Source organism: Schistocerca piceifrons, chromosome 4, assembly GCF_021461385.2.
Source record: "Schistocerca piceifrons isolate TAMUIC-IGC-003096 chromosome 4, iqSchPice1.1, whole genome shotgun sequence".
Taxonomy (NCBI): domain Eukaryota; kingdom Metazoa; phylum Arthropoda; class Insecta; order Orthoptera; family Acrididae; genus Schistocerca; species Schistocerca piceifrons.
In genome coordinates, this window is record NC_060141.1 from 236843508 (window position 1) to 236855134 (window position 11627).

At 40.9% G+C, this 11627-nt stretch overlaps 1 protein-coding gene across 2 annotated transcripts in view; it reads left to right on the forward strand.

The window, feature by feature from the left end:
• The window catches only part of LOC124795109 (acidic mammalian chitinase-like), a 76277-nt gene extending 68941 nt beyond the window's left edge, over positions 1-7336 (forward strand). For both annotated transcript variants that reach the window (XM_047258961.1, XM_047258960.1), the window contains exons 8-9: positions 4533-4655; positions 5320-7336. In XM_047258961.1, coding sequence (XP_047114917.1) covers positions 4533-4655; positions 5320-5451 — 255 coding nt within the window. In that variant the 3' untranslated portion in view covers positions 5452-7336. The remainder of the gene's footprint in view (positions 1-4532; positions 4656-5319) is intronic.
• Positions 7337-11627: the final 4291 nt, after the last annotated feature.

Consider the following 11627-nt stretch of genomic DNA (forward strand, 5'->3'; position numbering starts at 1 on the left):
ACGATAAACCGCAACCACGATAGGCTACAATCCGACCTTTATCAAAGTCGGAAACGTGAGGGTACGCATTTCTCCTCCTTACACGAGGCATCACAACAACGTTTCACCAGGCAACGCCGGTCAACTGCTGTTTGTGTATGAGGAATCGGTTGGAAACTTTCCTCATGTCATCACGTTGTAGGTGTCGCCACCGGCGTCAACCTTGTGTGAATGCTCTGAAAAGCTAATCATTTGTATATCACAGCATCTTCTTCCTGACGGTTAAATTTTGCGTTTGTAGCACGTCATGTTCATGGTGTAGCAATTTTAATGGCCAGTAGTGTATTACAGAACAATTATTGAGAACCCTTGAAGCCTAATGACACAAGTAAAACGTTATTAGAGTTCAGTTATTTATTCGCAGTGTTTACAAGTCATTGTTCTTCTGCAGCGTCCTTGGCTGTTGCTAATTCAGCTGCGTGCTGGATTCTAGCTGACGTCCGTCGAGTCAGCTCAGCGTTTCCACGCTCAGGAGGTGTCGTCAGCGACGCTGTCGGCGCGGCGGCTGCTGGCCAGCGCGAAGTGGTCCTCGCGCCGGCTGCGGAACGTGCTCGGTCCCATTCCGTATTCTACGATGATCCTTGATGACCCACCTGCGATGTCGTGTGCTCGGTTGATCTCCTCCCTACTCCTGGTAGGTTTCATCTCTCGAAGGCGTGTCAATGTTGAGCAGGAACACGGACCCAATGTGGCCGTGTTGCTGGCCTCCACGTTGAAGTTAGGTACTGGCAGCACCCGCGATGTGGTGTTCTCAGAAGACTACCAGTTTCTCCATCAGTAGATAGCAGGCGGCTAGCTGCATGAGATTCGTCTGGTGAAGACCATAACTATGAGTAGATCTTTGGCTAGTTCATAGACTGTGCTGGAGCGTCTAGGACGCAGATTCACTGCACTATCGTAATCATGAAATCGAGTGCTATTACTATGAATGTCTTCAATTCCAGTGATCAATTCATGACAAAAGCTGGAGTATTTAATGGGAGCTAGCGCGAGGCTATGACGCAAATCTCGGTTCGTAATGACCGATTCTCTTCCTTAATCTGCTGAATTCACTTAACAGGTTGTTAACTGCTCTGTCGGTCCCTGGCTGCAAGTTCTTATCAAATAGAACAGGTTCTTGCAACATTCCTAACCAGCTAACAAATATTCTTATCTGCTTCCTTTGGTTTTCCATCCTCTTTCCTGTTGAATGCTTATTCCTTACTCAGCAAGTAGTGTCGTAGACCTGATCCCCTGGTAATGGCACGGTTCCTGCTTCCGCGTCTGTCTTTGGCATGACTTTAATTTCCCTGAGGCAATGTGAGTGAGTTTTAATACATTTTTTTCTAATTTCTACTCCTTACTATTGTGTGCCGTAACAGTAAGTTCGCCGATATTCTGGCAACGTGCCATCTAAAGTAGAACCAATAGGAAGCAATGCCGCTCCCTACGTCACAATCAGAAAGCAAGACGCCATACTGTATTTGTCATGTTCAATACAAGTCCATATTCGGTGTGTTTTACGTTACATCTACACCTTATGAATACACGCAAGTTCCAAGGACTAGCACACTGAATGTCTCAAGAACGAATCGTTATTGGTACGATTTGTTGTAATAAAATGACGCGAAACGTCATATCAGTGGTCAATGAATATTCATACTTAGTTATTTCCGCCTCATAACTCGCATGCTTTGAGAGTTCGCCATGTTAATCCAACTACCTATGAATATTCACGATAACATTTCGTCCTTGTTAGGATTTGTTATAATTATGACATTTCCGCCATTGAAGCCTTTAGAAGTTGAGCTAATATACGGGGCCTATAGAAGCCGAATTTCACCATAGTGTACTTCGTTGCATCACAATTCGAAACCGAGGGCGTATTGAAGAGGGTTCGCGTCCCGATGTATCCAATTTCTTTCAACCTTCGTGCCTTCTGAAAGGTTGTGGGAGTTTCTGTGAAATTAATAGGAATAATTTCTGTAATATTTACTGTTATGCCAACATAAGTTCACTCTCAATAAGGAGTGAGTTAGTTCAATTTGGTGAACTTTTATAAGCTGATGTCCTTCGTCAGTGGACATATGTCTTTCATTTTTCTATTATCACACATTCATGGATACTGAAGTTTTTATTTATATAACACGGACAGATAACGTGACTAGTATATGGTCAACAAAGAAATTGTCAATTTTAATACAGCTAACGCGCGTCCATTTTCCTGAACAAACTGGAGAGTGCTGAGAGTGCAAAATCACGTTAACCAGATGGCTCTCTGACTCGTGACATGGGATATCCCGTCTGCTTCCACATCCACGTTAGCCGCCTCGTCCCGTGTACCGATGACTTTAGGAACGCGAGTCTCCCCTCTCCCTAATGTATGAGCTATTGTTCAAAATGTGAAGTCCTGATAAGGCTAACTGAGTATCTCTGGCATGGTTCTGATAACTCATGCATGTTGGGTCGATCTTTGTATTGTAGTATCATTCAGTGTACAACTAATAATAAGTGCTCAAGGTAACATGATTAATAGATCAGTGCAGTTCACACTGAAAGCGGCGCCCAATAAACGCAATTCGGACTGAACGTTTTACATCATTTGTATGATAGCTTTCCGCTTCCACTGGCAGATTCCTGCACTTGTCTGTTTCTATCACTAGCGTACAAGCCGACTCCCCCTAGCTGAGAAAATAATTACGACAATCCGCGACCGTGTTCTCAAATAAGTACTAGGACTGTTGAAGTCCGTGCCAGTAAAAAACTCTGGCGAGAAAGTGCGGTTTTGTAGTCGCAAGGGTGGGTCATCCGCCGCTGCGTTGCTGCCCTAATAACGGCCCTAGCTGTCTATGCTAAGTTTTGCTAGGTAAGTACCAATTAAACATATAAAACCCAGCGCACACTGCAGTAATAACAGTAAAATAAGTTAAAGGTGACTGTTGAGTATTGTACTTGCAATAAAAACACAAAGAAAGACGGTGGCCCTACAAAAAATAATTAAATGGATTTTGGAAATTGGAAATTTGTGGTAAATTCTTATGGGACCAAACTCTTGAAGTCATCGGCCCCTGAGCTTACACACTACATAATCTAACTTAAATTAACTCACGCTAACGGCAACACACGCACCCATGCCCGAGGGAGGACTCTAACCTCCAACGGGGGTAGCAGCACGAACCGCGACAAGACGCCCAAGGCCGCGCGGCTACCCTGCGCGGCATATGGCTTTTGGTTTCCACCTTAAGTTAAAGAGTTAAAATCGGAGCTCAGTGCAGTTAACACTGCGTCAACTGCAATAATATTTGTCAGATTCGCCAGTTAAATCGGGCAGTTCGATAGCAAAACCAAAGTGAATTGCAAATAATATTTGGCAGATTCGCCAGTTAAATCAGGTAACTCCTAAGCAAAACCGAAGTCAAGACCCCGACTGTGCAGTACTGTAAACGTTCATCAATGATGCTGCCACACTGTCCGCTAAAGTTCGTTATGAAACAAATCAGCACTTGCGCCACGTTTAAGTTCTCCAGTTGTGAAAGCATACGTCAGTCGCAGTTTATAAATAAATAAACTTATATAACTTCAAGCACAAACTTAAATCATTCCAGCATGACTACTTCTACTCCATAGCCCATAGAATAATTTCTGAACTGTGTGTGTGTGTGTGTGTGTGTGTGTGTGTGTGTGTGTGTGTGTGAGAGAGAGAGAGAGAGAGAGAGAGAGAGAGAGAGAGAGAGAGAGAGGAGTTATATATAAACCAGAACAAAAAATTTAAAGGCACTGTAATTGATGATTAATGTAAGAAATAATTATGTAAATGGTCAGCATACTGCAATGTTTTCCACTGAGAAAGATGTATCAGCTGTAAACTAACTGACACATTCCACATCGTAATGAGAGATTGCAATTTTGATATACGGAATATGTGAATACCTGTCTATGTAAGGAAAAAGCAGTTGCATCATGGTTGATGTTCCACATGATACTGTTTTCCTCTTTTACCATTAGGACGGTTCCACCTGCGAGGTGTGATGCGCATACGAGTGCCCCATCCATTCATCTAGTGATATGCTAGGACATAACACCTCTACGTTTTATTTTTAAGAATAACATTCGTTGAGATTTCAAATATATGTCATTAAACATTTCGTATGCCTCTTTACCTCTTCACTGGTCGTGGCAGATGGTGAATAAATTAACAGTGAACAACTAGAGAAATGGAAAAAAAAGGAAACAAATAGTATTGCTTCCAGTGTCAACTGTAAAATTTACACTTAATAAATTGATTTTGTTGTTGAACAACATATTGTAGTTGGAAGCCCTACTCTTTGCTAAATCTGCTACAAGCAATCGATGAGGAAGCTTCTTCCTCCTCATTCCGTTGATTCTGCCATTGTACTCCTAATTAAAAGAACCCAAATCTTGAGCTCACATCAGGACGAATATAGGGGCGGTCACAACGCCACAACTTTTTAGCACAGCTACAGGAAATACTCAAATCTTATTCATGTTTTCAGATCCTGGAAAAACTGAAATCTGGAGGGTGGAAAGTCACATGGGACGAAGAGCAGAAGGTACCGTATGCAGTTCACGAAAACCAGTGGGTTGGTTATGACAACGAAGAGTCCATCCGGCTGAAGGTAACAGTGAACAGTCTAACCCCTCATCTCTTCCTTATTTATGGCGTCGAATTCTTTTCTCACAACCTGAAAGAAAAGTTTGGTATTTATAAATTTGAAACACAAACTACGAACGTTCTACACTAATCTGAGCCTCGTTAACCAATTTCCCGCTTAGAGACCATAAGTGAGATAGTAACATTTGAAGACCGTCATCATTCACCATATAAAGATGTTGCAATGATATATTCTTTATTGTAGAGGCTAGTTTCGATAAAAAAAATCATCTTAAGTCGTCAAAAGTTTTCTTTGCAGGAAAATCTTACAAATTTTCTCGACTGCAGATGATCTTTTGAAGCAAACCAGTCTCAATAATTCTTTGCAGCAGCTTTTTGGTGGTCACAAAAGACTTTCTTCAGCTGTTTAGAAGCTGGGAAACACTGCTTACAAAAAGTATGTTGGAGTGAAACTATTCGCTTAAGTTAGCCTTGCAAGCCAAAAAATAGTTAACATGATAAATGAACAGTGTGGAACATGTAGAGTTTGAGTTTCTACTGATGGCAATCTTCCTTACTATCTTTCATTGTTCTTTGTTGTGATTCTATAAGAAATATCGAAGCGTTAACTACCTTGATAAAAAAGTTATAGATCAGCTACAACTATGATTTCTTGTATTTGTTTCCAGTCGCAGTACGTTCTCAACATGGGGCTGGCCGGTGGAATGATCTGGAGCCTGGAGACAGACGATTTCAAAGGCCTGAATAGTTCTACAACCTACCCTCTGCTCAGGACGATCAACCAAGTCCTTCGGAGTTAGATACATTTAGAAGAACAATGGTCCGGATTCTTACCTAGTTTTTGAGACAGGTGTATGTGCCCGACACTTCATTAACTGTAAAAGTCGCTTTCAAACAATGGCATTACCAGATGTACTGGTTCCTGTTGAACCAATATTGGTCAGCTAATATGTTAATGCTTACTAATTGATGCTACACATTTTATACTTTATGATGTGTTGATAATTGAGTATCCTCCCAAGTACATGCTGCCTGAGTTGAATCGATAGTCAATGGCCAGCAGCCTCATTTCCTGCTTAATTTCGAAAATATTGGAGCATTAAATCAGTGAAAGTGGATTGTGTTTAAAAAGTATCTACGTCTTCAGAATAGAAGGTGCTTCTGTCGCCGGCATGCGTCGTACAAAACCTAAGATTTTTTCTCCATTTTGATCAATATCCGCTGCCATAGACGTACTGAGACAAGCCGTCTTCCATTGACGTTCTGCCTCAACGCGGGACTCGAACTGTGGGCACTTAAGACACTCTGAAACACATCCCATGCAGAGAGCAAGGCTTGACACAGACTTCCTCACTACACTCATCAGTTGCTATTTATTAAAAGACAACAAAAAGTTACTTAATTTCATCAGATTAAATATTACTCAGTTTATCTAATATCGTCAATCTGGCCAAAGATGATCTCAAGGGGAGCTCATAACATAGCCATAAAGCAGTCAGAGCCAAACTGCTTTACGGATATACACGGCAGTATTTTATTGGTATTTATTTTGTCGTGGACTACTGAATAACGTTTACAGCAAACTGAAATTTTTTGGTCACTCAGACTATTTCGACTGAATGGTTGTTGGTAGTATTATCACTGCACTTGTATTAGTGAAGCTCTCGATTTCAACGTGTCATCACTGGAATCACTGTTACTAATCCAACAGTCGCTGCAGCAAAATTGTAGCCAATTCTCACCGCAATTAAAGTTCAGTTTTATTTAACAATATGCAAACCTGTGCTCTGTTATTGGAGGGTGGAGCGAACTATAACGAAATTCGTAATTCAAGGAAGCGTATCACTTAATTCAGTACACAATTCATAGTCCACCACAGAACAAAATTCCGCCCAAGTTGCACGTGAGCTGTTTCAAAAAATAATTCATAGTTCAAAGCAACTACCTACGCTAAGCTATAAAGTGCCGACTGCACCGCGAAATGATGATCTTCCCACAACAAACATTTTCAAAAGCTCAAGATCACGACTCTCGCCTACGAAAATATTACAAAAAAAGAAAAACAAAATAATTGGTCTCAGTACCACAGCCGTACGGCCGATCTGATGATCACGCTTAACGTAGATCCCTGTCTGGTGACCGCTGCAAGAAGTCGCCTCCAGGCCTTCGCTACCGTACTTATATTCGTTACTCCCGCTACGCGTAAGGGTGCTGCTGTAACACGCCACCACACAGCATTTTTGCTATAATATTTGTACTTAAGATTCTATAGTTAAGCAAAAACCATAACAATGTGAACGATGAAACGCCGATTTCAATGACGCCAAACACTAAACGTGTTGATCATAGAAAAACTGATGAATAAAATGTGCTTCGACAGCATCATATTGTTATAACAAAGAAAAAGATGTTAAAATTAATAATGAATAAACATGTGACATATTAATCACATAGGTATTTTCCCTTCTCTTTCATTTAGTGAACTTTGAATCATGGTGTCTTGCACCTTGTATCTGTAATTGAATCTAATAACGTTACCACAGTTCTAGTATATTTTTACTATGCAAACATATGTATTTATAAAAGTAATGTTATTATCCAGTAGCTAAAGCTATCCTGGATAGCTTATGGATTCATTTGTCAATTGTATTCTGGCTATGAATTAATTAATAAAGCCCATTAATAGAAAGATGTGACATTTTATTTCTTTTTGTAGGAGTCTGACCCAAGCATTCTTACATCAACTACATAAAACAACTTGTATGACTTAAACAAAACGTTATAGGGCCGAAACGTTTACCATGTAGGTAAGAAAAGGTCCATAGCATGATGAAGTGCAGATGATTATGCAAACAGAGGTGCATGTATTACTCAGTACAATTTGATTAGTTCATAATTAAGTTTTAGACAATGGTAAGTGGGCAAGGACTCTTAACTTGATTACTGGACAACATGCTTCGTTATTATCAAAAACATTATTATGTACAACTTATCAAAAACATACATGAATGTACATTACCGGTACAAATAAAACAGTTACTGCGTCAGTCACGCAGAAACTGTTTTATTTGCATTGATCAAAAGTTGCAGCCCAAATAATGACGTCCCTTATGGACGAAATATACACTGCCGGTACTTAAAAGAAAATAGTTGTCACTTTTGCGAAACCCCTGTAACTGTCTCCCATTGCGAAGTATACGTTTGAAATTTGGCTCAAAGATGCATACAACTTTCCTCTGTAATGATGCAAAAGCATTGTCCCGATGACGTAACACTCGGACTGGGAGAAGCTTCAAACAGCATAGCGTTGAAATATACGGGAAAAAAGCTACAGCTCAGAAGAACAAATGAGGTGTAAGATGGGTTAAAGGTGCCACATTAGCACAAAATTGCACCACAGTTCTGTCCAAGACGATCATGGACGTGTCACGGTTTGGAAGGTCATTATACTTCTTCTTACCCTCATTTTGTTCCTTCTTTTGATGCCTCTGCTATGCAGGTCAGAACTGCGACATCCAGCGTTGGAGACACACGGTTTTCTTTTGGGTTGCCGAGGAAAATATTTCAGGTAAAACGCCGCTCAGAATCGACACGAGAGGTCCTCAGGAGGAAGCAAACAGGTCGTCAATGAAAACACTCTTCCCTTGAGGCATTGATTCTCACACGTTTCGCCGTCAAAAATGCAGAGAAGTCTTCCAAAGTAAGAGTGATTTCAGGTGTGCCGCAGGGGAGTGTCATAGGACCGTTCAAATGGCTCTGAGCACTATGGGACTTAACAGCTATGGTCATCAGTCCCCTAGAACTTAGAACTACTTAAACCTAACTAACCTAAGGACAGCACACAACACCCAGTCATCACGAGGCAGAGAAAATCCCTGACCCCGCCGGGAATCGAACCCGGGAACCCGGACGCGGGCAGCGAGAACGCTATCATAGGACCGTTGGTATTCACAATATACATAAATGACCTTGTGGATGACATCGGAATTTCGCTGAGGCTTTTTGCAGATGATGCTGTGGTGTATTGAGAGGTTGTAACAATGGAAAATTGTACTGAAATGCAGGAGGATCTGCAGCGAATTGACGCATGGTGCAGGGAATGGCAATTGAATCTCAATGTAGACAAGTGTAATGTGCTGCGAATACATAGAAAGATAGATCCCTTATCACTTAGCTACAAAATAGCAGGTCAGCAATTGGAAGCAGTTAATTCCATATAAATTATCTGGGAGTAGGCATTAGGAGTGATTTCACATGGAATGATCATATAAAGTTGATCGTCGGTAAAGCAGATGCCAGACTGAGATTCATTGGAAGAATCCTAAGGAAATGCAATCCGAAAACAAAGGAAGTAGGTTACAGTACGCTTCTTCGCCCACTGCTTGAATACTGCTCAGCAGTGTGGGATCCGTACCAGATAGGGTTGATAGAAGAGATAGAGAAGATCCAACGGAGAGCAACGCGCTTCGTTACAGGATCATTTAGTAATCGCGAAAGCGTTACGGAGATAATAGATAAACTCCAGTGGAAGACTCTGCAGGAGAGACGCTCATTAGCTCGGTACGGGCTTTTGTTAAAGTTTCGAGAACATACCTTCACCGAAGAGTCAAGCGGTATATTCCTCCCTCCTACGTATATCTTGCGAAGAGACCATGAGGATAAAATCAGAGAGATTAGAGTCCACACAGAGGCATACCGACAATCCTTCTTTCCACGAACAATACGAGACTGCAATAGAAGGGAGAACCGATAGAGGTACTCAAGGTACCCTCCGCTACACACCGTCATGTGGCTTGCGGGGTATGGATGTAGATGTAGATGTACATCGCAGAGTCATGAGCAACAAAACGATGTTCTTGACAACGTTAGACACTGCTGACACGCCCCAGACGATTCAGCCCTCCTCCAAGGACATCGTGGGGTTGCAACCCCATTGAAGAAGATCTAACCCCTTTGGAGTGTAGTGAGACCGCAAGTTTTGCTCTGGTGTACCAGGTGGAGCCACTAGGGACCCTTCAAAAGCACTCAACTAAATTCGAACGTGACCCAGAGGGGCGAAGCGTGTTTATGTTTTTTCATCGCCCCTGTTTCGTGCCCTGCTGTTGTGTGATCATGGAGGGATGCAACATTGACATGTGCGTGAATAAAAGGGCAAAGGGGTCCTTTAAGAACCCTCCAGTTCGGCAATTCCTTCTGTGCATCCAAGCACATTTGTTGAGCACGTTAAAAATGTACCTGTACAGAGACTTCGACACCCATTCAGCTGAGTGGTACACCGCAGCTGCCTGTAGCGCCTGAGGGGAGGCAACCCCTCCGACGCTCCTTAGGTGCCAGCTTTTATTAATAACTCGAAAACGAAGGGGTTTCGTACATATTGTAAGAACTGTTTTTCTTGTTTTGTTGTAAGGAACCTGTCTCCAGAGTTTGTAAAAGTATTATGGAAACACCCTGTATACCTCGTATTTTTTCCTGAAGTATGCCGCAGTCAGTACACAAAACAAAGCGAATTGTAAATCATTTCTGCTAGGTCATACAAAAGTGTAATTATGAGTCATAGCAAGGTAAAATTATGATCGTCGGTCCAATTCGGACAATTTTTTCATTGAGTAATAAAACTTTAGTAATTAAACCGGGAATTTCAATGACTAATTAACTGTCTACATAAAATATTTCATGATACAGCTGTTGAAGCAACTTTTACGTGTTAATATTGATTATGCACTTTGTTGTGAGACACTAACTAGCCATAAAATCACATTAACGGTTAAAAAATAACTCTACAAGGCTTTGAGTAAAGCAACCTCTAAAGTAACTGAGGAAATTAATTCGCAGCCCTAACATATTTACAAATACAAGTAAATGGATGTACACTTTCTACATTTCGCAAACAATGAAATGCTAAACCCAACTTCTTCATTTATCACAACTTTTTGTTGAATATAACGGTCAGATTTAATTTCTTTTGGATTAATAGTTAACTTCTCTTGAACACTGTACAACTCAGTCACTGCGCCACTTACGTAGTCTCAATCGGCAAAAACTCCTGACAGCCTTTGTCGAGAAAATATGACAGTTTTTCGTTTTGTACGTGGTGCTCAGGTAAATTTTAGGATTTGGACAAGGAATTTATCACAGGTAATGTGAATCGGCTAAATAACAGTCAGTATGCACACGTAAATTAGACTATATTGACAAAATAACACACAATAACTACTGGCCCACGTGATTTACAATATTAAACAAAACAATACAATGCCGGGAGACGACTATGTGAAGCCTTGTGTAGGTATCATAGAGTATTACGTGGATTTATCATCACAGTTTACATGGCTCGCATTCTAATTAACAGGTGGCATGGACTACTATTTAAACATTCCACATTTTTACCATTGGTGCTAATGACGATACGAGAAAATAATTCCATGTAGCTGTGTAGCTCTTAACCTCATATCCAAGTCAGGATGTGCTCACTATCATTAGCTGTCATTAGTTGGCAGTCTCTCCATGTGCCTTCCACCTTACTCATGTGAGTGCATTTGCCTCATTAACACAGAAGGACTGCCCCCAGCTTTTCTTAACCTATACTTAAAACTCTATCGGCGCTGTAAACCATACAACATTTTCACACATAACATTTTAAAGCTATATGCTGTTATTAGTAATAGAATTTAATTTACTCTGAGCTTTGTAGCTTAGCGGAACATCCTTTCTGAAATGTGCAACATATCCTGTGACTACTGGGGGACAAATTCACTATCATTGACCATAAATCAAGCTCAGTAACATTCAAATTTAATTTGGGCAAAGGAAATGCAACATTTTTTGTCTGAATTTAGGGCAACTACTTTGTACATCAATTACGTCTGAATGAACCAGGATGGGACAAGGCTTGCAAAGTAGAAGACCTGGGGTTTGTTTAAGGCTTCACAAATAAGATTTATTTTCAATTTCAACGGAAACCACAATTTATATGAGG